Here is a 26,527-nt window from a genome sequence, read left to right on the forward strand (position 1 = left end):
CCAGGTTGGTTGGGTAAAATGTACTTTTGTTATACAGTCTACATTATTTGCTGTAAAAGGTGACAGCATTTGTCATGTTACATACACTTAGGAGTTGCTGACTGCTACATGATAGGTCATCTGTTAGAGAGAGTCTTTGTTCAGTGATAAAGACTATACTTGGAAGTAACAGTCAATCTGTCTGATGCTACAATAGACATTTTTACATAAAATTAATGTTTTTTGTTTCTCTGGCCCCAGAGAATTGTTTGTGAGTTAGCTAGAGACAGTATTGTATGCACAGATCCATATGTGGTGCACTGTAAAAATGTATTCAAATAACATATTAAAATTTTCTTCATAGATACGAAATGTGGCCTCTAACCTCTGCATTGACAGCAAACATGGAGCTACTGGAACAGAACTCAGATTAGACACCTGTGTCAAAGATGGCTCTGAAAGGACATGGTCACATGAACAGGTACAATCCAAAACATGCCCTTTTAAATTTGTATATTGCAATGCTTCTCTTGAACTGTGCCATACCGCATAAGAAGCCAATTTACTATGTTAAATCAAAGATGGCTATGAGCCTTGTAGGTTGCACTTAAGGCTTATTGCTAGACATCTTGGTCCCTCCTCCAGATTACTTTCACTGCTGAATTTACCTGTAAATTAATTTATCTGAAAGTGACAAGAAAATGTTAAAAATGCTAAAGGTAAAGGCTTAAGGGCTTATTCACTAAACGACTACAAATACCTCAAATGACGTGTAAAACATATTAAGCGTGGGAATGTTCAGTTTATTGAAATAATTTAAAAAATGAATTCAGCTGGTTTGCTATAAGATACTGCAGTCTATTATTCCCTTGCTTGAAGATGTAAACGGTGAGCTAACGCTCTATTCTAATATTGAGTAAATACTTTTATGACCCCTATGGTGAAGCATTTTTAATGAACTGAATTTATAGGGTTAATTTTATAATTTAAGATCTGGTAAATTTTAGACTGGCAGATGTGAACAAAGTGTAGGACTTCCCAGGATTTCCCATCAAGCAGATTAGGGATTATTATAGGATACAGGTAATTTTTACTATTGCCCCGTCATTTTCCTCTGAGTGAATGGAGTGCACAACTGTTTTAGCAGACAATGAGAGATCAGCACTGAGGTCAGGGATGGCTATGTAGGTTGTATCAGCAGACTGTGAGAGGCCAGCACTGGGTCAATAGTAGCGCTAAGCAAAATTTTTATTTTTTTCCCCAAAAGGTAAGCAAAAATCAGAAGAATTCTGCAAAGTTTCACCATTAAGGTTAAATTAAGTATTTCCTGTGATTTTTAAGAGTGCAGTGGTCTTTAAATGGCCCCTAGCGGTTATAGAAGCTAGTTTTTAACGCTACCGAACCCTTTTGTGTGCCAAAAAACATCCCTCAATGGCCTCATAATTCACACAGAAAATCTAAAAACAAAAAAGGAAAAAAATTGTCAAATAAAAAAAGCCAAATACGTAAAGCCACAGTACACAAATAAAAATCAAATACACATGGTGTAGGGTAGGGTGATGGGGTGGTTGTCATGTACTCAGTGTTAATTTTGGCAGCAAATTTAGATTTAGTTTTAGTCTTAGGAATAAAATGGCATTTTAGTTTTAGTCCCATTTTAGTCTTCTGCTTTTGTTTTAGTTTTAGTCGTATTTAGTTGACTAAATCTCCAGTACATTTTAGTCGACTAAAATCGAATGTGTTTAGTTAAATAATGCATTATTTAAGCAATTTCAAAACTCATAAACTCCAGGAGTAAAAAAAAAATAAATATATTATTTATGGTTTGAACAACCTACACAGACACATATTTAGCCGTTATATAACGTCTTTACTCTGTAAAACCAAGTTTCGTTACAGAAATATTGCTTTTTTTTTGCTTTTTTAAATCAAACGGCTTCATTCCTTGCTATAAGTGCATGCTATGTTACTTTTCTGTTGTTGAGAACAAGTAGCCCACAGTCCACCCCACCCAGGCACCCACACACTGCACAGTCAATTAAGTCACTGTGTGGACAATACTTGCATGAGTGGGACATACCAAAGAGGAAGATCCTAAGTATTATAACAGAAAATAGGAGTAGTAAGGTGACAGCATTTAAACAAACCATTTCTTTACAAATTAAGTCTCAGCAGCTCACTGAGTGACATTTCCCATTTCTGCTAGATTTTTTTAGGCAGTAAATTCTATGTCAAAGTAAATTTTGCCAAAATTACTCCACTACTAGCTAGTTACCTTGTGTTATTAGACATGAAAAACAGCATCCGTGTAACTAGCAGTTAGGCAGAACAAGAAGTTGGTCTGGTTAATGGTGAAACACCCAATCATAAGGCACCTCATTCCAAATATAAGTAGATCAAGACAGAAAAATTGCGGGGATTTTTGCGGTGCCAAAAAAGGTCCAAAGAAAAGTGATTGCTTAAAAAGTATAGCTGATATTTTATTTTAACAAATTCAAAGTTAAAAAGTACAAGACAAAGTATTCACAATGATAATGGTGATATGGTGGTCACAAAAAGCAGATTCAAGCAGAATAGATACATTGTGCATTAGCCCTAATATGCAATGTATCTTCTGTTTGAATCTGCTTTTTGTGACCACCATATCACCATTATCATTGTGAATACTTTCTCTTGTACTTTTTAACTTTGAATTTGTTACAATAAAATATCAGCTATACTTTTTAAACAATCACTTTTCTTTGGACATTTTTTGGCACCGCAAACATCCACGCAATTTCTGTCTTGATCTAGCAGTTAGGCAGGTTGTATGAGCAGAGAATGGGAGATCAGTGTTGGGGTTACTAGCAGTTAGTAGTGTTGTGTCCTCAGACCAACATTGGAGTCCATAGAAGTCAGGTAGGTTGTGTCATGAGGATGTCAGAGAACAGAATTGTGGTTCTAAAGCCTCAAAGCAAAGTTCCAGTCTGTAAAAAGATAAATAAAATAAGTCAGCAGCTACAAATACTGTAGCTGCTGACTTTTAATATAAGGACACTTGCCTATCCAGGGATCCCGCAATGTCGGCACCCCTAGACGATTTTTCAATTGCCTTTGGGTGCAGGCGCTGGCATCTGTAGTAAGGAAGACAGGAAGTGAAGTGTGGCAGCTTTGCAGCTCGTTTCCTACTGTGCACGAGTTACTCTTTCTGTATGTGAAGGTTAAATCTCTTTTCCTCCATCTGTAAAAAGTGCCCCCTTGTCCTCTAATGACCTGAAAGTGAATAACTCTACACTAACTTCACTATATGGATCGCCTATGTACTGTAAGTATTTATACATGCTAATCATACCCCCCTTTTTCTTTATTTCAAGAGAGAATACATTCAGTTCCGCAAATCTTTTCTCATAGCTGAGGTCCTCCATGCCTCCTATCAGTTTGGTCGCCCTTCTCTGAACATCCCATTCCGTTTACTAATAACCTTTTTTTTTTTTTAAACTGGTGCCCAAAATTGAACTACATATTCCAGATCAGGTCTTAATAATGATTTGTACAGAGGTAAAATTATGTCTCTCCTACTGGAGTCTATACCTCTTTTGATACAAGAAAGTATTTTGTTACCTTTACTGCCGGTTCACACAGGGGCAACACAACTTGCAGGTCGACTCACCGAGGCGACCTGCACGCGACTTCAGCGGCGACTTGCAAAACGACTTCTGTCGATGGTTTTTCCGATGGAATTACGCTCAAGCTTGGCTAGCATACACACGGGCACAAAAAAGTTCTCTGAACTTTCGACCGACAAGAGCGCGGTGACGTACAACACTACGTCGAGCTGAGAATTCCAAGCATGCATGGTTTGTTGTATGTCAGAATTGCATACAGACGAATGGAATTTCCGTCAAGAACTTTTTCCGTCGGAAAAATAGAGAACCAGCTCTCAATCTTTTGCTGGTGGAAATTCAGACAGAACACACGGTCGGAATATCCGACCAAAAGCCCCCATCACCCTTTTTTTGACGGAAATTCCGCTTTATCAGGATCCGAGGTTTTATCAGGAGATTATGAGACACCAAACCTGGGGTTACTAACAGTTAGACAGGTTTTATTAGGAGACCACGAGATACCAGCCCTGGGGTTGCTAACAGTTGAGCAGGTATTATCAGGAGACCATGAGGCATACCAGCACTTGGGTAATTAGCTGTTATGTAGGTTATACCAAAAAAACATGAGACACCGGGGTCAATAGCAGTTAGGCAAGTTGTATCATAAGACCATGAGACACCTCAGTATTAGGGTTATTATCAGTTAGGCAGTTTGTGTCAGGGGACCATGAAACATCAACACTGAGGCTACTAGCAGTTAGGCAAGTTTTATCAGGAGATCATGAGACACACTATCATTGGGGTCTTTATTCAGTTAGGCAAGTTTTAACAGGAGAAGGCATATCCCTTGAGAAAGTACGTGTGCACAAAATTCGTCAGAGGGGCCTATGTGCTGAGGTCACGCCACCTTGTCTGCATGTTCAGAGTGGCAGCCATTATTGTAAGTCTGGCCAGTCTGTTTTATGATTGATTGCGCTGCAGCATTTTTATATAACAATTACTTTTATTATTTCTATAATAAAATACTACACTATGTAAGCACTCTCTGGGCTCCTGGTGGTGCAGTTCATTAATTCCTATGATGGGGATTCTACTCTAAACAAGAACAAACAGGGAGGAGTACCTGCTAAAACAAATTGTATTGAAGCTCTCATATGATTTGTTTGTACGGGATCTTTTCATAACACCTTGTGAAGTTTGTTGGACGTTGTTTTGCTCTTGGTTTTTGTGAGTGCATAGTAGAGTCTAAGCACTGAAGGAAGTTTTCTGCAACACGGTGGACACTTCTAATTCCAGATTGCTTTCACCATATAATTATCTGGACTTTTATTCATCACTTATTTTTGCACTTTTGTAATTTTTGTATTTTTTGCACTCTTGCATTTAATATTTATTTGGGATATCACATTTGTACTTCTAATTAAGCGCTTCACTTTCACTGATTGGAGATTTTAACAGGAGACCACAAGACAGTGTTGCCAACCCCCCGAAGTAAAGTTTACTGGCAGAACGCCAACATTTACAAACGACACCAATTTTTTACTGGCAAAAATCATGAAATTTACTGACTGAGCCACTTTTTTTTTACTGACACTGCAAAAAAGTACCTAACATGACAGTTTTTAGTGCTAAACAGTGCAAATATCAATATTTAACTTATAAACACATAGCTAGTGCTATTAGCAATGTGTTTAAGTTAAACAAAAGTGAAAAACCATATTTCTCCATTGACTTGAAGGTCAGGTTACTATAACCCCGCCAGCACAGAGTTCCCCTTTACATCAGAGTCTGCAGGATTCCCCCTTACAGTGAAAGGGAACTCTTATGTAAAGGGGAACGCTGCAGATCATGATCTAAGGGGGAAGTCTGATGTAAGGGGGGCTCTGGGGACTAGAGACCACCTTCTGCAGAGTGAATACACTAAGCTAAGTGGGGGTAATAATATGGGGGGGACCTTTATATTAGTAAACCATTACATTATTGTATTCACTCCCCCTTACATCAGCACCCCCCCCCAGGCTGGCCTGGCTTGGCGGTTCTGGTTTTATCCTATGGTATCCTCTCCACAGTCCACACATGTCCGACTCCTCCTATGACCCCCATTTTGGTGGCGCTCTCCTCTCCAGACTCCCCCTCAGAGACTGCAGACATGATAAAAGACAAGAGATGGTCAGAGGCTGCAGACATGATACAGGAGGTGAACAGAGGCTGCGGACATGATACAGGAGGTGAACAGGGGCTGCAGACATGATACAGGAGGTGAACAAATGCTGTGGAGGTGATACAGGAGGTGGACAAAGGCTGCAGACGTGATACAGGAGGTGGACTGAGGCTGTGGACGTGATACAGGAGGTGGACAGAGGCTGCAGACATGATACAGGAGGTGAACAGAGGCTGCGGACATGATACAGGAGGTGAACAGGGGCTGCGGACATGATACAGGAGGTGAACAGAGGCTGCAGACATGGTACAGGAGGTGAACAAAGGCTGTAGACATAATACAGGGAGTGGACAAAGGCTGTAGACATGATACAGGAGGTGGACAGAGGCTGCGGACATGAAACAGGAGGTGGACAGAGGCTGCGGACATGAAACAGGAGGTGGACAGAGGCTGTAGACATGGTAGTGTCCGCCAACAGGAATGGGCAGCTTTACCATCTGAGAAGATAAAGAGCCTCATCCACAAATACCACAAAAGACTTCAAGCTGTCATTGATGATAAAGGGGGCAATACACGTTATTAAGAACTGAGGGATGTAAACTTTTGATCAGGGTCATTTGGGTAGTTTCTGTTGTCATTATGATTTAAAAAGCGTAAACACAGTTGATTGATCAATCAGGTTACTATAACCCCGCCAGCACAGAGTTCCCCTTTACATCAGAGTCTGCAGGATTCCCCCTTACAGTGAAAGGGAACTCTTATGTAAAGGGGAACGCTGCAGATCATGATCTAAGGGGGAAGTCTGATGTAAGGGGGGCTCTGGGGACTAGAGACCACCTTCTGCAGAGTGAATACACTAAGCTAAGTGGGGGTAATAATATGGGGGGGACCTTTATATTAGTAAACCATTACATTATTGTATTCACTCCCCCTTACATCAGCACCCCCCCCCCCCAGGCTGGCCTGGCTTGGCGGTTCTGGTTTTATCCTATGGTATCCTCTCCACAGTCCACACATGTCCGACATGCGGACATGATACAGGAGGTGAACAGGGGCTGCAGACATGATACAGGAGGTGAACAAATGCTGTGGAGGTGATACAGGAGGTGGACAAAGGCTGCAGACGTGATACAGGAGGTGGACTGAGGCTGTGGACGTGATACAGGAGGTGGACAGAGGCTGCAGACATGATACAGGAGGTGAACAGAGGCTGCGGACATGATACAGGAGGTGAACAGGGGCTGCGGACATGATACAGGAGGTGAACAGAGGCTGCAGACATGGTACAGGAGGTGAACAAAGGCTGTAGACATAATACAGGGAGTGGACAAAGGCTGTAGACATGATACAGGAGGTGGACAGAGGCTGCGGACATGAAACAGGAGGTGGACAGAGGCTGCGGACATGAAACAGGAGGTGGACAGTTGATTGATAATAAATGGCTTCAGCCAAAGACTAACCATGAGTGAATGAAATGTTTTTGTGTTATCATTCATATTCTCTGAAAAATGGCCAAGAAGTCATAAATTCTGCCAGGGTATGTAAACTTATGAGCACAACTGTACATATATATATATATATATATATATATATATATATATATATATATATATATATATATATATATATATATATATTTATATAGATACAGTGGGAACGGAAAGTATTCAGACCCCCTTAAATGTTTCACTCTTTGTTATATTGCAGTCATTTGCTAAAATCATTTAAGTTCATTAAAACTGAAATATCATATGGTCTTAAGTATTCAGACCCTTTGCTGTGACACTCATATATTTAACTCAGGTGCTGTCCATTTCTTCTGATCATCCTTGAGATGGTTCTACGCCTTCATTTGAGTCCAGCTGTGTTTGATTATACTGATCAGACTTGATTAGGAAGGCCACACCTGTCTATATAAGACCTTACAGCTCACAGTGCATGTCAGAGCAAATGGGAATCATGAGGTCAAAGGAACTGCCTGAAGAGCTCAGAGACAGAATTGTGGCAAGGCACAGATCTGGCCAAGGTTACAAAAAAATGTTCTGCTGCACTTAAGGTTCCTAAGAGAACAGAGGCCTCTATAATCCTTAAATGGAAGACGTTTGGGATGACCAGAACCCTTCCTAGAGCTGGCCGTCCGGCCAAACTGAGCTATCAGGGGAGAACAGCCTTGGTGAGAGAGGTAAAGAAGAACCCAAAGATCACTGTGGCTGAGCTCCAGAGATGCAGTCGGGAGAACTGCTGCTGCAAGACCATCAGCCTAAACCTCGGTTGTTGCAAGCCCCAAATAAAAGTTATATTGGAATTTATAATTTTAAAATACTTCTTAGGGATCCATATTGGTGAGTGTAGTACATATAGGAAACCCGGTAACAATTTAATTTTAAATATATTTATGCACCCTATCAGGGAGGTTAGCCCAAGCCTTCAATTTAGACTTCCTGTTAAGAAATGGGACTAAATGTAACGTACAATATTTTGAGGGATCCGAGGAGATCTCAATACCAAGATAATTAATACTGCGTGTCCATAGATCACCACTACATCAAGCCTCCCTATCTATAGGTAGGATTTGTGATTTCCCCCAATTGATTCTTAGTCCTGAGTAAACAGAGAACTCAGACAAAATTCATAGGACCTCCTTAAGGGAGGGTCCCGAGTCATTTAGGAACAGGCTAAAATCATCTGAATACATAGCTATCTTCTCAACTAACCTGGATACCTATAACAGTAGAGGCCTTCTTTAGGGCCATTGCTACCGACTCCATCACTATAGCAAACAGTGCCGGAGACAATGGACAACCCTGCCTCATGCCTCTTCTTACTGGAAAGGGTTCTGAGAGCTCACCCCCTAGTTTGAACTGCGCCTGTGAGGATGAGTAGAGCAACTGGACCCCTTTTAAAAATACTGGTCAGAACCTCATACTTTCTAGAACTGCATGCATATAAGTCCAGGATACTGAGACAAAGGCCTTCTCAATGTTGAGTGCAGCCAAAACTCTAGAAGTGGAATCTATTGAGGGTATTTGGTAATGAGTGAAATCCCTGCGTATGTTTATATCAGTGGAGTTTCCAGGGATATATCCAATTTTATTAATACTAAATAGGTCCAGAATAAATTTCATCAATCCAGAGGCCAATATTTTAGTTAAAATGTTAAGGTCATTATTTAGTAATGAAATAGACCTGTATGAGGCGCATTTGGAAGGTACCTACTCTGGTTTAGGGATTAAAACTATGTGGGCCTGATGCATAGAAGGAGGTAGCATCATCCTTTACAAAGAGTCAGAGTACAGACTGTGTAGTTTGGGTGCTAGTGTGGGTGCATACATCTTGTACCACTCCCCGAGGATGCCATTAGAGCCCAGTGTTTTTTTTAACTGGGAAGGAGTGGATAGCTGCTTCAATTTCATACAGAGTGATGGTTCTATAAAGAAGCACAGATTCTTCTGGTGAAAGTGTGGGATGTTTGCTCATTTTTAGTAACTGAAATATTCTTAGATATCATATTCAGTAAATAAAAGAATTGTCTGATATGTTCTGCTTTGGGAATACAAGTCCCTTCAACGTTGCCTTTATAGTCTGATTTATATAATTGAGATATAATTAAAAACCAATTTAATTACATTTGTAAACACAAATCTCTGCTGGAAAATCACTGTGATCTATCATTAAAGCCATTAAACCCACAAGAAATGCAATCAACCCTGACTTGTATAAAGGACTCATACACTATATTACCAAAAGTATTGTGATGCCTGCCTTTCTATGCACTTGAACTTTAATGGCATCCCAGTCTTAGTCCGTAGGGTTTATTATTGAGTTGGTCCACCCTTTGCAGCTGTAACAGCTTCAACTCTTCTGGGAAGGCTGTCCACAAGGTTTAGAAGTTTGTCTATGGGAATGTTTGACCATTCTTCCAGAAGTGCATTTGTGAGGTCAGGCACTGATGTGGAGGAGAAGGCCTGGCTCGAAGTCTCTGCTATATTTCATCCCAAAGGTGTTCTATCGAGTTGAGGTCAGGACTCTGTGCAGGCCAGTCAAGTTTCTCCACCCCAAACTCGCTCATCCATGTCTTTATGAACCTTGCTTTGTGCACTGGTGCGCAGTCAGGTTGGAACAGGAGAACAGTTGGGAGCATGAAATTGTCCAAAATGTCTTGGTATGTGGACGTCTTAAGAGTTCCTTTCACTGGAACAAAGGGGTCAAGCCCAATCCCTGAAAAACAACCCCACACCATAATCATCCCTCCAATAAATGATTTGGACCAGTGCACAAAGCAAGGTCCATAAAGACATGGATGAGCGATTTTGAGGAGGAGGAACTTGACTGGCCTGCACAGAGTCCTGATTTCAAGCTGATAGAACATCTTTGGGATGAATTAGAGTGAGGACTGTGAGCCAGGACTTCTCGTCCAACATCAGTGCCTGACCTCATAAATGTGCTTTTGGAAGAATGGTCAAACATTCCCATAGACACACTCCTAAACCTTGTGGACAGCCTTCCCAGAAGAGTTGAAGCTGTTATAGCTGCAAAGGGTGGGCCAACTCAATAATGAACCCTACAAAGTAAGACTGGGGTGCCATTAAAGTTCATGTGCGTGTAAAGGCAAGTGTCCCAACACTTTTGGTAATATAGTGTATAATCCTAGAACAGCATGATTAGGATAGGTAAACACTGCAGTGTGGTACAATAAGACCTTTCTACTTTATTTCATGACTACTTGTTTACTGTAGATGCAAAGAGCTGTGACTCCACTATTATCTCTGGTCCTGGGGACGGCACAGTTACAATTCAGTGGTGGGATAATTATAGTAGAAGCCTTTGATGCTGAACAGGGTTAGACTGCTCACTTGGTCATTTACTAGAAAGTATGTGTTTGTGCACTGATATACTGTATGTTCCAGCAGGCTGCTCAGCTTCACACAGATCTCTAATAAAAAAAAACAAAACAAAACAAAAAAACCAGTATCGATCTGGATTTACAGTAGTTGGTAGTGATGGTCAAAAGTGGTTGCAATGCATATATAATGTGATAAAACTTGGCTCCAGTTTTGGGCACAAATGTGCACTGTATTTCTGTATCAGGTCAGTTTTTCAGTCTCAACTCTGCATTGGTTTTGGGATTTATCTTTTATAACCTCTGACAGCTAGTAAATCAGAAAAGTTCACTTTTCAGATGAACTGTGTTTGCTTTCATTTATCCCAGATTCTGTACTGGCTGTGATATAAGGATTTTTCACTTTCAACGGTGACAACCTTTCCTCATGATGGCTGTTGCTAACTGGAAGGGATTGCCACCTTCATCTCTCCGCAGATCAGATGTCTGTCTTGCAAAAAGAAGCAACTTCATAACTGAATGAGCAAATATAGCTATTTGGCCTTATTTGATTTGATGTGATACAGCTCTAGCCTCATAAAACTATTACTGCCTTTCACTAACAAGTAGAACCAGCTATCGGTGGGGATTTGGCTCAGTGAGCCCCATTGATCAGCATCAGCTGACGAATGTATTAAACCCATATAATGGTTTCCAATTTATGGCCCATTCATTAAAAAGTAACTTAAGGAATAACTATTTTCCAATGAAATGTAGTTTGGAATGTCTCCACTAGAGGGTAGCATTACATAAAGAATGGGTAGATAAAGGAGCACATATCAAAGCAATCAGTGTGCAGAAACAATTTAAGACATTACTTATAAATTCAAAATTGTATCTAGCACAGTGTAATACAAAGAGAAATGCATTATAGTGTTAGGAGAATATTTTGGCATGCATCTATTTCTTCCTAAAGCAAAAATATATTACCCCAGCTGGCTTATATGTCTTTTGTAAGCAGAACTTCAAATTCTAACCTGTGGGCACTTTAGGAAGATGATACATTATATATGCAGGCACCTATTGATTATGTCAGCTGGTATAGTTTATCATTATTAAGGGTGAGCCAGATTGCCTTGGGTTCAATTTTAGCAGTGTTCGGTGAACTTCAAAGGAGTTTGAGTGCTGAACCCAAATACAATTGGAATTAACGGGGGCAACATCTGTCAAATAAGAAATGCTCTTTTTCTGGGGTAATAAGGGTTGTCAAATACAGCATGGAAGGAGGTGGGCGCTGCCCTGGGCAACATGTACAAAAGTAAAAATTGTTTTTAAATATTTCATTCAGCCAAGAGTTTTTTTTTTTTTTTTTTTTTTTTTTAAGCGTAGACATTTACAGTACAAATGAAAATGTGTTTTAAATTGCCTGCAAATTACATTTTCCTGCTGCCTCCAAGTGTCCCCCTTAAGGGTCTGCTCTGTAATTTAGGGGAGTTTTGGAGGGGTTTGTGTGCTTTTTTATTTTTTTGCAAGAAAACGGCAATGAAATGTCATTTGCCGGCAACTGTATTTTTTTCAAATGCCATTTTTGGTGTTGCACATTCCACAGCAAGAATGAGAGAACATTTGTGTAAAATCCCCTTCCCCAAAATACATACCTGATCCTTTGCGTCTGGCATGGATTTTAAGGGGGACACCAAACAAAAAAAAAAATTTGCAGTCCCCCCGGGAAATCCATACCAGACCTTATTGTGAGCATACAGCCTAGCAGGGAATCCCCTGGCTAAACACTTTGGGCTCCATTCACAGAACCAAATCCTGAAAACATCAATTCACTAAAACGCTTGGTAAATACTGTATAAAACAGGAGTGAAAGGCAATTCACAAAAGGAAAAAAATGCATGCGGTAAATAAGTAGTGGTCCCGGCCTGTGATATTTAAGCATGCCCCGGGTCAGTGACATCACACGGGGGGTGGGGCCACCTGGTGACATCACCCCTTAGTTTAGTTTATTTAGCGGCGGAGCAGTCAGACAATGGGAGCAGTTTTTTTTTTTCTTCGAGTCAGCGGTGGCAGTGGGCATCTTGATTGACGATGGATCTAAACCAGGGGACTTTTTTTGTTTTTGTTTTTTAAGTAAAGGACTTGTCAAAAACTGCCTACTGTCTTTTTTTACACTACACTTTTTTTGGTGAATGAGTAGGTGTACTATGTACCTCTGCTCATTGACATGGGGAGGTGTAATCTGGGGACCCCCTTGTTAAAGAGGACTTTCAGATTCCAATAAGCCCCCCACCTGCAGACCCCCATAACCACTGGCCAGGGTTGTGGGGAAGAGGCCCTTGTCCCCATCAACATAGAGACAAGGTACTTTAGGGGGAGCATGTTGAGGGCATCTGACCTGGTATGGTTCAGGAGGGGGGCTCCCCTCCCCCTTTTCCTCACCTGCCAGGCTGCATGCTCAGATAGGGGTCTGGTACAGATTTTGGTGGGGACCCCACGCCGTTTTAAAAAAAAAATTAGCATAGGGGTTCCCCTCAAAATCCATACCAGACCCAAATTGTTGGCAATTCTTTTAACATTCAGCTGTCAGCGGGGAACCCTGCTAACAGCTGATGACTTATCGGTTGTGACGACTTTGACAGTTACTGGTTGTTGAAATTACTGCAGGCTTTCACTACTAAAATACTGCATTATTTCATAGAATAACTTGGTATTTTTTTTATTGAATGCCAAAAAATGTTTTGAAAAACGCTGTGCGGTATCTTACTACATACTGATAAGCGGTAAGATACCGCTTTGTGAGTGGTGCCACTTGTCTCCATGTTGATGAGGACAAGGGCCACTTCCACAACCACCAGGCCAGGTTGTGGGGGTCTGCAGGTGGGGTGCTTATCAGAATCGAGAGGCGCCCTTTAACAATAAGGGGGAACCCAAACTCATTCACAATGTGTAAATACAAGCATAGAGAAAGTTTTTGACATGGCATTTATTGAAAAAAAGTCCTACAATTTAACTCCATGATGCCCAAATCCCACTGAAAGAAAAAAAAAACGATGACCCTCACAAGGATTCCAGGCCTTGAATGGGCCAGGTGATGACAGTGGTTGGTATGGGCATGGCAGGTGCAAGCACCCGATTCATCCTTAGCAACCATTGACAGCTGGAAGCTGTTATGTTCATCCACACTGAACGCCCTAAACATTTGGTGTTGAAACCGAACATAGAGGTCATCCCCACTCATGATACAGGCACACTTTAAAGGGGATTTTTTTTCTCTTGTTGTGTCAACTATTTGGCTTCTTGATGTGCTGTCATGATTTTAGTCTTTCTGCTGCAACAAAAAGACTGAGACTTCCCTCTCAACCTATGATATAATATTCACACCTGGTTGTTCAAACTTTGGAACACAGATTTCTCCACCACAATCCCCGAGCACTATGTATAACACATATACTCTTTAGTTGTTTCTGGCTAAATTACTAGTTTACCGAAAAATGACACTTTAAATGTGTTAAACTATATGCGTAAAGTAGCATATGTGCATTAGCATAATGCACCAAATGCAATGTAGGTACTTCTGTGTATTCCATTTGTACACATGTGCTACTTTACACAAATAGCTGCGTACAGCTATTCACCTATTCATGTCTATGGGTGGCTGAGCATGTACCCTAAAAGAAAGTTTTAGGGAAGTGTGTGTTCCCTGATTCCTCTGCATTTTAGCCACAATAGCCTGCCCATATATATTCAACTACCTCCCGCCTGCCTATTATAATAATACAGCTGTTATCCAAGTTGGATGTTTTATGACACCCTTCCAGTCACTTGCCTCGTGCATGCACTAGGCGTTGCACAGCGGAGAGATTTGTGACCTGTTTTGTCCACAGGACACAGTGGAACACAAATCATTGTCCTGTGCTGGCCCTGGTACCATGTGATTGCTGTGAATCACATCTCTGTTGAACACAATGGCTTTCCTTCATAGCCATTCATTGTGCACTTGTGTGATCTCTGATTGGCCACAGTGATCGCATGGAACAGGGCCAAACACAGAGGACAGCTTTCACAATACTACACAATGGCACATGAATGGATGACATTCACAAAGTAAAATGATTGCTAATACAGTGATCATCACTGTAAAAAGCAACGACAGTGTAAAAAAAAAATATCTTGATCACTTCCCCAGAGCAGTACAGTGTCACTATGGTGATACTGTACTGCTCTGGTGACAGTATGTAAAAACAAATTGCAATAAAAGAAAAAATATTTTTTTTTTAATTTTTTTTTTTTACATACTGTCACCAGCCAGTAGGCTCAATTAATTAAAGAATATCTCATGAGATAATTGAATCACATGACACATTTCTCCAATTACCTCAGGAGATGCTGAAAATGTCAACTCCTTGTTTGGTATTTGATCACCTCTGCGGTTTTTATTTTTTGCGCTATAAACAAAAAAAGAGCGACAATTTTGAAAAAAAATATTTTTTTACTTTTTGGTATAATAAATATCTCCAAAAAATATATAAAAAAACAATTTTTTCCTCAGTTTAGGCCGATATGTATTCTTCTACATATTTTTGGTAAAATTTTTTTTAAAAATCGCAATAAGTGTATATTGATTGGTTTGCACAAAAGTTATAGCGTCTACAAAATAGGGGATTTATGGCATTTTTATTATAAATTTCTTTTTTTTTTGCTAGTAATGGCGGCAATCTGCGATTTTTATCTGGACTGCGACATTATGGTGGACACATCGGACACTTTTGACAATATTTTGGGACCATTGTCATTTATACAGCGATTAGTGCTATAAATGACTCTGGTAGGGAAGGGGTTAACCACTAGGGGGTGATCAAGGGGTTAAGTGTGTCCTAGGGAGTGATTCTAGCTGTGGGGGGATGGGCTACCACTGACATGACAGCGATCACTGCTTGATGACAAGGAGAAATAGATCTCTGTCATGTCACTAGGGAGAACAGGGAAAAGCCTTGTTTACATAGGACGCTCCACGTTCTCCCTCTCCATCTCACGATCGCGGACCGCCAGTGAACATCAAGTTTGCGGGACCGGCGGGCACGCTCCCGCGGTGGGTGCCCGCAAGGCGGCAAATTCAAAGGGACATACAGGTACGCCCATTTGCCTGTACGAGCCATTCTGCCGACGTATATGTGTGTGTGGCAGTCGGCAAGTGGTTAAAGGCAAAACTTTTTTTTCGTTTTGGATAAAGTGAAGATGGATTAGAGTCCCCTGTAAGGTTTTTATTGCTGTCTGTGCCTCCATTATGGAGACTCACCCTATCTATTTGTCCTGTATACCATTATCATTGAAAGTGAAAGTATCATTGAAAATCCCAAATTTTGTGTTGTCCTCAGAAAAGTAATAGTGGGGATATCTGCCAATGGGGACACTGGTTCTGGTGACCTGGGGGGCCCCAAGGGATTCTTTTAATTTGGAGGGATTTCCTCTCACTTCCTGTTTTGGCTATGGGACAGAAGTGAAGAGAAATCTCCCCAATGACAATGTTGCATTTTTTATTGGTGGAAGAAGGGTATTTATATATGAGCAGGATTTTTTTTATACTATTTTCTTTTAAGATTTATTAAAATTAAAATTAAAAAAATTAAAATTAAAATTTATTAAAATTATTTGTATTTACTTAATAAAACTTTGATACTCCATGTGTGTCTTGTGAAAGCAGCTTCCCTTTGACTGGTATTCTAGTCACCTTTTTGCTTTTATTGTAATACATATGGTGCAGGTCATGAGAAAAATACCACATGGTTTCATGAGTATAATACCTCATAATTTGATGAAATAACTCATGCTTTACTTTAGTAGCATATTTTTGTGAATTGAAAAAAAAGTTTGAAAAAAGCAATACGTTATTTTAACTCAGATTTTAAGAGGAAAATACCTCTTCGTGAATTGAGCCCAGTGTCTCTAATCACTGCCACACAAGTCATATGGTGGTACTGTACTGTGTTGGCGACAGTATTAAAAAAAGTGAGAAAAAAAAAAAAAAAATTTTATTTGATTTCTTCCTTTTACAAAAAAAATGTGACAAATAATTACAACTTCAAAAAACTCACCATGCCTCTTACTAAATACCTTGGCGTGTCTATTTTTCAAAAAGGGGGTCATTTGGGGGGTATTTGTACTGTCCTTGCATTTTAGAGCCTCATGATATGAGATAGGCCATCAGTACATCAGGATTGTTCAATTTTCAATTATATACAGTGGGGACGGAAAGTATTCAGACCCCCTCAAATTTTTCACTCTTTGTTATATTGCAGCCATTTGCTAAAATTATTTAAGTTCATTTTTTTCCTCATTAATGTACACACAGCACCCCATGTTGACAGAAAAACACAGAATTGTTGACATTTTCGCATATTTATTAAAAAAGAAAAACTGAAATATCACATGGTCCTAAGTATTCAGACCCTTTCCTGTGACACTCATATATTTAACTCAGGTGCTGTCCATTTCTTCTGATCATCCTTGAGATGGTTCCACACCTTCATTTGAGTCTAGCTGTGTTTGATTATACTGATTGGACTTGATTAGAAAAGCCACACACCTGTCTATATAAGACCTTACAGCAAATGGCTGCAAAATAACAGAGTGAAAAATTTAAGCGGGTCTGAATACTTTCCGTCTTCACTGTATACACTATATTGCCAAAAGTATTGGGATGCCTGCCTTTACACGTACATGAACTTTAATGGCATCCCCGTCCATTAGTCCATAGGGTTCAATATTGAGTTGGCCCACCCTTTGCAGCTAAAACAGCTTCAACTCTTCTGGGAAGGCTGTCCACAAGGTTTAGGAGTGTGTCTATGGGAATGTTTGATCATTCTTCCAGAAGCGCATTTGTGAGGTCAAGCACTGATGTGGACAAGAAGGCCTGGCTCGAAGTCTCAGCTATAATTCATCCCAAAGGTGTTCTATCGGGTCGAGGTCAGGACTTTGTGCAGGCCAGTCAAGTTTCTCCACAAATGCGCTTCTGGAAGAATGATCAAACATTCCCATAGGCACACTCCTAAACCTTGTGGACAGCCTTCCCAGAAGAGTTGAATCTGTTATAGCTGCAAAGGGTGGGCCAATGCAATATTGAACCTCACAAAGTAAGACGGGGGTGCCATTAACGTTCACGTGCGTGTAAAGGCAGGTGTCCCAAAACTTTTGGTAATATAGTGTATAATCATAAGAACAGCATGACTAGGATAGGTAAAAACTGCAGTATGGTACAATAGGACATTTCTAATTTATTTCATGACTACTTGTTTACTGTAGATGCAGAGAACTGTGACTCCACTAGCCTCTCTGGTCCTGGGGACGGCACAGTTACAATCCAGTATATGGTTTGTAATTAAAGTAGAAGCCTTTGATGCTGAACAGGGTTAGACTGCTCACTTGGTCATTTACTAGAAAGTATGTGTTTGTGCACTGATATACTGTATGTTCCAGCAGGCTGCTCAGCTTCACACAGATCTCTAACAAAAAATTGAAAAAAGAAAACAGTATCGATCTGGATTTACAGTAGTTGGTAGTGATGGTCAAAAGTGGTTGCAATGCATATATAATGTGATAAAACTTGGCTCCAGTTTTGGGCACAAATGTGCACTGTATTTCTGTATCAGGTCAGTTTTTCAGTCTCAACTCTGCATTGGTTTTGGGATTTATCTTTTATAACCTCTGACAGCTAGTAAATCAGAAAAGTTCACTTTTCAGATGAACTGTGTTTGCTTTCATTTATCCCAGATTCTGTACTGGCTGTGATATAAGGATTTTTCACTTTCAATGGTGACAACCTTTCCTCATGATGGCTGTTGCTAACTGGAAGGGATTGCCACCTTCATCTCTCTGCAGATCAGCTGTCTGTCTTGCAAAAAGAAGAAGCTTCATAACTGAATGAGCAAATATATATATATATATATATATATATATATATATATATATATATATATATATATATATATATATATATATATATATATATATTGATGTGGATGAGAAAGCCAGCCAAGTTCCTCCACCCCAAACTGGCTCATCCGTGTCTTTATGGACCTTGCTTTGTGCACTGCTGAGTAGTCATGTTGGAACAGGAAGGGGCCATCCCACTGTTTCCACAAAGTTGGGAGCATGAAATTGTCCAAAATGTGTTGATAGTTACATAGTTACATAATAGGCGAGGTTGAAAAAAGACACAAGTCCATCAAGTCCAACCTATGTGTGTGATTATATGTCAGTATTACATTGTATATCCCTGTATGTTGTGGTCATTCAGGTGCCTAATAGTTTTTTAAATTATTGATGCTCCCCGCTGAAACCACTTCCTGTGGAAGAGATTTCCACATCCTAACCATTCTTACAGTAAAGAACCCTCTACTCAGTTTAAGGTTAAACCGCCTTTCTTCTAATTTTAGTGAATGGCAGTGTTTTATTAAATTCCCTTTCGCGGAAAAGCTTTATCCCTATTGTGGGGTCACCAGTACGGTATTTGTACCTTGAAGTCATATCCCCTCTCAAGCATCTCTTCTCCAGAAAGAAAAAGTGCAGTGCTCGCAACCTTTCCTCATAACTAAGGTCCTCCAATCCTTTTATTAGTTTTGTTGCCCTTCTCTGGACTCTCTCCAGTTCCAGCACATCCTTCCTGAGGACTGGTGCCCAGAACTGGACTGGAACTGGAAATGCATGGAGTGTGCAGGGAGCATAGGAAATGTATGGGAAATACATGGTGTGCAGCAAGCATAGGGGTTGTGTGGGGAATGCATGGAGTGTGCAGCTAGCATAGGAGGTGTATGGGAAATGAATTGAGTGTGCGGCGGGGGGTTGTGGGGAATGCATGGACTTTGCAGCAAGTATAGGGGGTGTATGGGGTGTACTGTAAGTATAGGGGGTATATGTGAAAGTAGAGGGGGTGTATGAGAAAAGGATGGACTGTGCTGTGAGTATAGGGGGTGTATGGGAAATGCATGGAGTGCTGTTTTTTAAATGTGTCATCTTTTTTTTTTTTTTTTTGGGGGGGGGGGGGGGTCTTGCAAGTAGCTGGTCTTGCCTAAGGCACAGAATAGTCTAGGACTGGCCCTGTTTGGATACTGTCAATCAGGCACTCCTGATCTGGGGGGCAGTTTAATTGCAGTGCCAGTGCCCAAGGCAAACCAGAGTGCTAAGATAAGATCACAGGGCAGGATTCCTCTTACAGTAGCTCAGCTGCCTGCTGTTGCCATAGATGAAATGACAGAGAACTGCAGAGTGTAGTCTCCCTCCCCCTCCCTAGGCACAGCAGCAGCTCTCTTATGAAAAGAACAGCCAGCAACCATCCTCCTAATCCTTCCTCCTCCTCGGACCACAGCCAGCCTTACACAATAGGAAACCTCAGTTCTTCCACTACAGAGCCAGTCAGCTCTCTGCATTGTACAGCAGATCTGCTCCCTCCCCAGCGGTCTACCAAGTAAGGAAACAGCCAGCAGCTCAGCTGTTATCATATCTTCCTACTGTTCCTTTAGGCGGCTGGGCTCACTCTCTCTGCTCCACACTGCTTCTTCCTCTTTCCCCATCTTTCTTCTTTTGCGCGCCAAATGCAGAGGCAGCATGTGTCACAGGGGCTTTTAAAAGGTAGCACCTCTGCACAACATTCTGAATCAATCCGCCCCCCTTTCTAACTGAACATCAGCGGCTTATGCGGCTGTATCCCTCCTCTACAAAAAAGAGTCCCCACCAAATAGCAGACAGGATTCACAGGAGGTACAATATTATTTTTAAAAAATTGTGCACATTGTATGCCAATACCTCAGTGGAATTTTTGGGGGTGCTATGAGGGTGCTGAAGATTTTTTGGGGGGCTTAAGTGCACCCAAGCACCCACCTGGCGCAGCCCCTGATGTAAAGGGGGGTAAAGGGGGGCACATACAGGGGGCTGCACATACAGGGGGTTCTGCTAAAGAAGTGGGATTCTTTAAACAAGTGGCACTTCTCTTGCACTTCAGCAATTTGCACAAAGCAAACCACAGCAAACAGCAGGTGACCTCATTTCCAAATTATCTCACCTTCCTCTCTAAAACATGCACTTTTTACTTCTCCTCCTCTTCACAATTGCAGCCTCTCTCCTCAAACCCTCTTTTCTTCACCCCTCTGCTCCACCCCACAATCTGTACATATCACCCTCACTTCTCCCCTCCCCCTATTACTGCACTCATCTCTTTCTACCTCTAAGCCCACTTGCTAACAAACACCCCAGGATTAGGATGAGCTGAACATCGGCTGTTCGCTAGTTCGCCGAACAGCGAAAAATTTGAGGTGTTTGCGGCAAATTCGAAAGCCGCAGAACACCCTTTAAAAGTCTATGGGAGAAATCAAAAGTTCCAATTTTAAAGGCTTATATGCATGGTATTGTCATAAAAAGTGTTTGGGGACCTGGGTCCTGCCCCAGGGGACATGGATCAATGCAAAAAAAAAGTTTTAAAAACGACCGTTTTTTCGGGAGCAGTGATTATAATAATGCTTAAAGTGAAACAATAAAACTGTAATATTCTTTTAAATTTCGTACATGGGGGGTGTCTATAGTATGCCTGTAAAGGGGCGCATGTTTCCCGTGTTTAGAACAGTCTGACAGCAAAATTACATTTCAAAGGAAAAAAAGTCATTTAAAATTACTTGCGGTTATTAATGAATTGCCGGTCCGACAATACACATAAAAGTTCATTGATAAAAACGGCATGGGAGTTCTCGGCGACAGGGTACTGTGCATGTCGCGCTGGCTCATTCATCGGGAAAGGAAAACGTTTTTCTTTTCGCGATGAGCGACTGGCAGTGCTGACAGGTGTCTGGTATGAATCCTGAGGGGGAACGCCGCGCCAAATTTTAAATGAAAAAACAGGCGTGGGTTCCCCCCCAGGGGCATACCAGGCCCTTAGGTCTGGTATGGATTGTAAGGGGAACCCCCTACGCCAAAAAATCGGCATGGGGTCCCCCAAAATCCATACCAGACCCTTATCCGAAGCACGCAGCCCAGCCGGTCAGGAAAGGGGGTGGGGACGAGCGAGCGCCCCGACCCCCCTAAACCGTACCAGGCCGCATGCCCTCAACATGGGGGGGTTGGTGCCTTGGGGGAGGGGGGAGCCCTGCGGGCCCCCCCACTCCGAAGCACCTTGCCCCCATGCTGATGAGGACAAGGGCCTCTTCCCGACAACCCTGGCCGTTGGTTGTTGGGGTCTGCGGGCAGGGCCCCCCCAGATCCCGGCCTCCCACCCTATGTGAATGAGTATGGGGTACCCTACCCATTCACCTTGGAAAATAAAGTGTTAATGAAAAAAACACGCCACACAGGTTTTAAAAGAAATTTATTAGGCAGCTCCGGGGGGGTCTCTTCCGACTTCGGGGGTCTTCTTCCGACTTCTTCTCCCAGGGTTCCGCCTCTTCTCCCGGGCCCCTCCGCTATCTTCTTCCAGCTCTCTTGCTAGCGGGGGACCCAGTCTGCTGTGCTGTCTTGTCCCCTCTTCTCTTCTTCTCTTCTTCTGATGTTGACACAACACTCTCTCCTGCTGGAATGCTATGTGCGAGCTGCGGAGCCATTTATATAGGTGGTGACCCCGCCCCCTTGTGATGTCACAGTCCCAGCATGCGCAGGGACTCTGGGGTCATGCCCCCTTATGACGCTGGGACTGTGACGTCACAAGGGGGCGGGGTCACCACCTATATAAATGGCTCCGCAGTGCGGACACACCATTCCAGCAGGAGAGAGCGTCATCAACATCAGAAGAAGAGAAGAAGAGAAGAGGGGACAAGACAGCGCAGCAGACCAGGTCCCCCACTAGCAATAGAGCTGGAAGAAGATAGCGGGGGGTCCGGCAGAAGATATGGGAGAAGAACCGGACATCGGCAGCAGACCGGGCCTCCGCTAGCAAGAGAGGTAGAAGAAGATAGCAGAGGGGCCCGGGGGAAGAGACGGAACACTGGGAAAAGAAGTCGGAAGAAGACCCCGAAGTCGGAAGAGACCCCCCCGGAGCTGCCTAACAAATTTCTTTTAAAACCTGTGTGGTGTGTTTTTTTTATTAACACTTTATTTGCCTAGGTGAATGGGTAGGGGTACCATGTACCCCATACTCATTCACATAGGGTGGGGGGTCGGGATCTGGGGGCCCCCTTAATAAAGGGGTCTCCCGGATTCCGATAAGTCCCCCGCCCGCAGACCCCGACAACCAACGCCAGGGTTGTCGGGAAGAGGCCCTTGTCCTCATCAACATGGGGGCAAGGTGCTTTGGGGTGGGGGGGCCCGCAGGGCGCCCCCCTCCCCAAGGCACCAACCCCCCTATGTTGAGGGCATGCGGCCTGGTACGGTTTAGGGGGGTGGGGGCGCTCGCTCGTCCCCACCCCCTTTCCTGACCGGCTGGGCTGCGTGCTTCGGATAAGGGTCTGGTATGGATTTTGGGGGGACCCCCACGCTGATTTTTCGGTGTAGGGGGTTCCCCTTACAATCCATATCAGACCTAAGGGCCTGGTATGCCCCTGGGGGGAACCCACAATGTTTTTTTCATTAAAAATTTGGCGCGGCGTTCCCCCTTAGGATTCATACCAAACACCTGTCAGCACTGCCTGTCGCTCATCGCAAAAGGAAAAAAAGTTTTCCTTTCCCAATGAGTGAGCCATCTCGGCTCTGGCTCCCGCGACGGGTCTCGTAGGTGTCAAATCTCACCGAGAAAAGTGGCGAGATTGACACAATATCGCTGTCACCTACTGTATCTTCCTTCGGTTTCTTCCTCCTTCTTCTTCTGGTTCTTCTGGTTCTTCCTCCGGTGTTCTCATCCGTCATCTTCCTCTGCAGCGTCTTCTTCCCTTCTTCTTCTCGGGCCGCTCCGCATCCACCATGATGGGAGGCTCCCGCTGTGTGACGCTTCTCGTCTTCTGACGGTTCTTAAATAACGGAGGGCAGGGCCACTCGGTGACCCCGCCCCCCTCTGACGCACGGGGACTTGACGGGGACTTCCATGTGGCATTCCCCGTGATGTCAGAGGGGGTGGAGTTCAGGAGGGGGTGCCGCTCTCTTGTCCCCCTTCTTTTCCTGCGGCCTGCCAGGTTGCGTGCTCGGATAAGGGTCTGGTATAGATTTTGAGGGGGACCCCACGCCATTTTTTTTTTTAATTTCGGCCAGGGTTCCCCTTAATATCCATACCAGACCTGAAGGGCCTGTTATGAAATTCAGGGGGACCCCCCACGCCATTTTTTTTTTTTATTTTGGTTCGGGGTTCCCCTGTGGGGAATTCCCATTCCGTTTTTATCAATGAACTTTTATGTGTATTGTCAGACCAGCAATTCATTAATAGCCGCGAGTAGTTTTAAATGACTTTTTTTCCTTTGAAATGTAATTTTGCTGTCATACTGTTCTAAACACGGAAAACATGTGCCCCTTTACAGGCATACTATAGACACCCCCCAGGTACGAAATTTAAAGGAATATTACAGTTTTATTGTTTCACTTTAAGCATTATTAAAATCACTGCTCCCGAAAAAACGGACGTTTTTAAAACTTTTTTTGTATTGATCCATGTCCCCTCGGGCAGGACCCAGGTCCCCAAACACTTTTTATGACAATAACTTGCATATAAGCCTTTAAAATGAGCACTTTTGATTATTCATGTTCGTGTCCCATAGACTTTAAAGGTGTTCGCGTGTTCGAACACATTTTTTGCCTGTTCGCATGTTCTGGTGCGAACCGAACAGGGGGTTGTTCGGCTCATCCCTACCCAGGATACTGAAGCATGTCCCCTCATACAAATCGTATTCTCATATTACCTCCCTTACTTTTCTGCTTCTCCTAACAGCTGGAGATATTTCCCCAAACCCTGGGCCTCCCTTATTTAACTGTACCCAACACACCCATCACCATCACCCTACACGCTCTGGCAGTAGTCACAATCTACGCAATTTAGTCTCCATTCCTCTTCTTCCCAATGCCAGCCTACCCCTCTCCTGCACCCTCTGGAACACTTGCTCTGTCTGCAACAAACTCACCACTGTTCATGACCTCTTTGTCACAAATTCCTTTAATCTACTTGCTCTCACTGAAACCTGGCTCCACGAATCTGAGACCCCTTCTCCTGCTTCCCTCTCCCAGGGTAGCCTTCACTGGACTCACTCCCCTAGGCCTAACAGACAGGGGAGGTGGAGTGGGATTCCTCTTATCGCCACAAAGCACCTTCCAGGTTATTCACTCCCCTCCTTCTCTTTCCCTCTCATCATTTGAAGCTCACTGTATACATCTATTCTCTCCTACTTCCCTAAGAATGATTTTAACATCCCTGCTAATACAAACACTCCTGCTACTTCTAAACTTCTTAGTCTAATCTCTTCCTCCACCCTGGACAAGCTTGCTTCCCTCACTACACGCAGAATCAGGCCTCGACCCCTACAACCCTGGCAAACAGATGACACTAAAATTCTCAAAAAATGTAGTCGCGCTCTTGAGCGTCTGTGGCACAAGACCAAGTCTCTCAAAGACTTCAGCCAATACAAATCTGCCCTCCAAAAATACTATTCTTTCCTCCACACTGCCAAGCAGACCTATTTTACCACTCTTATTAACACCTTCTCATCCAGTCCCCATAAACTTTTCTCTACCTTCAACTCTCTACTTCGTCCTCCACCGCCTCCACCCACTGACTCGCTCACTGCCCAGGAGATTGATACAATCCGTGATGAAACCTCCACTCTACAGGTATCTCCCCCAGTTAAGACCCCATATCAACCGGTACAATTGACACTCCCCTTATTCAAATCTGCTACTACAGACGAAGTTGCTAAACTCCTTTCTAACGCCCACCTAACCACCTGCCCTCTGGACCCTATTCCCTCTCAAACACTACGGTCGCCCTCTGACTCTATCCTACACTCTCTAACTCACATCTTCAATCTCTCCCTCACCTCTGGCATTTTCCCCAATGCTCTAAAACATGCACTGGTCACTCCCATACTTAAAAAGCCGTCCTTGGACCCCACCAATCTTAACAAGCTACGCCCTATCTCCTTGCTCCCCTTTTCCTCTAAACTCCTTGAATGCCTGGTTTACAACAAACTTAGTGACCACCTCATTAAGAATTACCTTCTTGATCCCCTTCAATCTGGATTTCGCCCTCAACACTCCACAGAAACTACTCTTTTAAAACTCACAAATGACCTACTAACTGCAAAAACCAACGTACACTATTCTGTACTCCTACTTCTGGACCTTTCAGCTGCCTTTGACACGGTTGACCACCCCCTCCTCCTCAAAAAACTTTACTCCCTTGGTCTCTGTGACTGTGCTCTTCAGTGGCTCTCATCCTACCTATCCCAACGCACCTTCAGTGTCACTTACAATTCTACTTCCTCCACTCCTCTTCCCTTCTCTGTCGGGGTCCCCAAGATTCTGTTCTTGGACCTCTTTTATTTTCAATCTACACCTCTTCCCTGGGTCAGCCTCTCACGGCTTTCAATATCATTTCTACATTGACGACACACAAATATATCTCTCCACCCCTCAACTCACTCCATCAGTCTCCTCAACCATCACTAACTTACTAATAGACATATCTGTATGGATGTCACACCACTTCCTCAAACTCAACTTGTCCAAAACCGAACTTATAATATTTCCTCCCCCACGTGCCTCTTCCCCTGACTTATCTGTCAAGAGCAATGGCACAACCATCTACCCATCCCCACATGTCAGCGTGCTAGGTATTATCCTGGACTCTGAACTCTCCTTTCGGCCCCACATCCAATCACTTTCCAAAGCTTGATGCCTCAACCTCCGCAACATCTCTAAACTACTTCCCTTTCTAACCAATGAAACCAAAAAGCTCCTGATTCAGTCCCTGGTTATCTCTTGCCTTGACTACTGCAACTCCCTCCTTATTGGCTTACCTTTAAATAGACTATGCCCCCTTCAGTCCATCATGGATGCTGCTGCCAGACTCATCCACCTTACAAACCGCTC

At 42.8% G+C, this 26,527-nt stretch overlaps 1 protein-coding gene across 1 annotated transcript in view; it reads left to right on the forward strand.

The window, feature by feature from the left end:
* The window catches only part of GALNTL6 (polypeptide N-acetylgalactosaminyltransferase like 6), a 2,428,129-nt gene that overhangs the window by 2,305,252 nt on the left and 96,350 nt on the right, over positions 1 to 26,527 (forward strand). Inside the window, exon 10 of the mRNA XM_073606417.1 lies at positions 344 to 460. Within this exon, the coding sequence (XP_073462518.1) occupies positions 344 to 460 (117 nt within the window). The remainder of the gene's footprint in view (positions 1 to 343; positions 461 to 26,527) is intronic.

This window comes from Aquarana catesbeiana, linkage group LG01 (genome assembly GCF_042186555.1).
Source record: "Aquarana catesbeiana isolate 2022-GZ linkage group LG01, ASM4218655v1, whole genome shotgun sequence".
NCBI classification, from domain to species: Eukaryota; Metazoa; Chordata; class Amphibia; order Anura; family Ranidae; genus Aquarana; species Aquarana catesbeiana.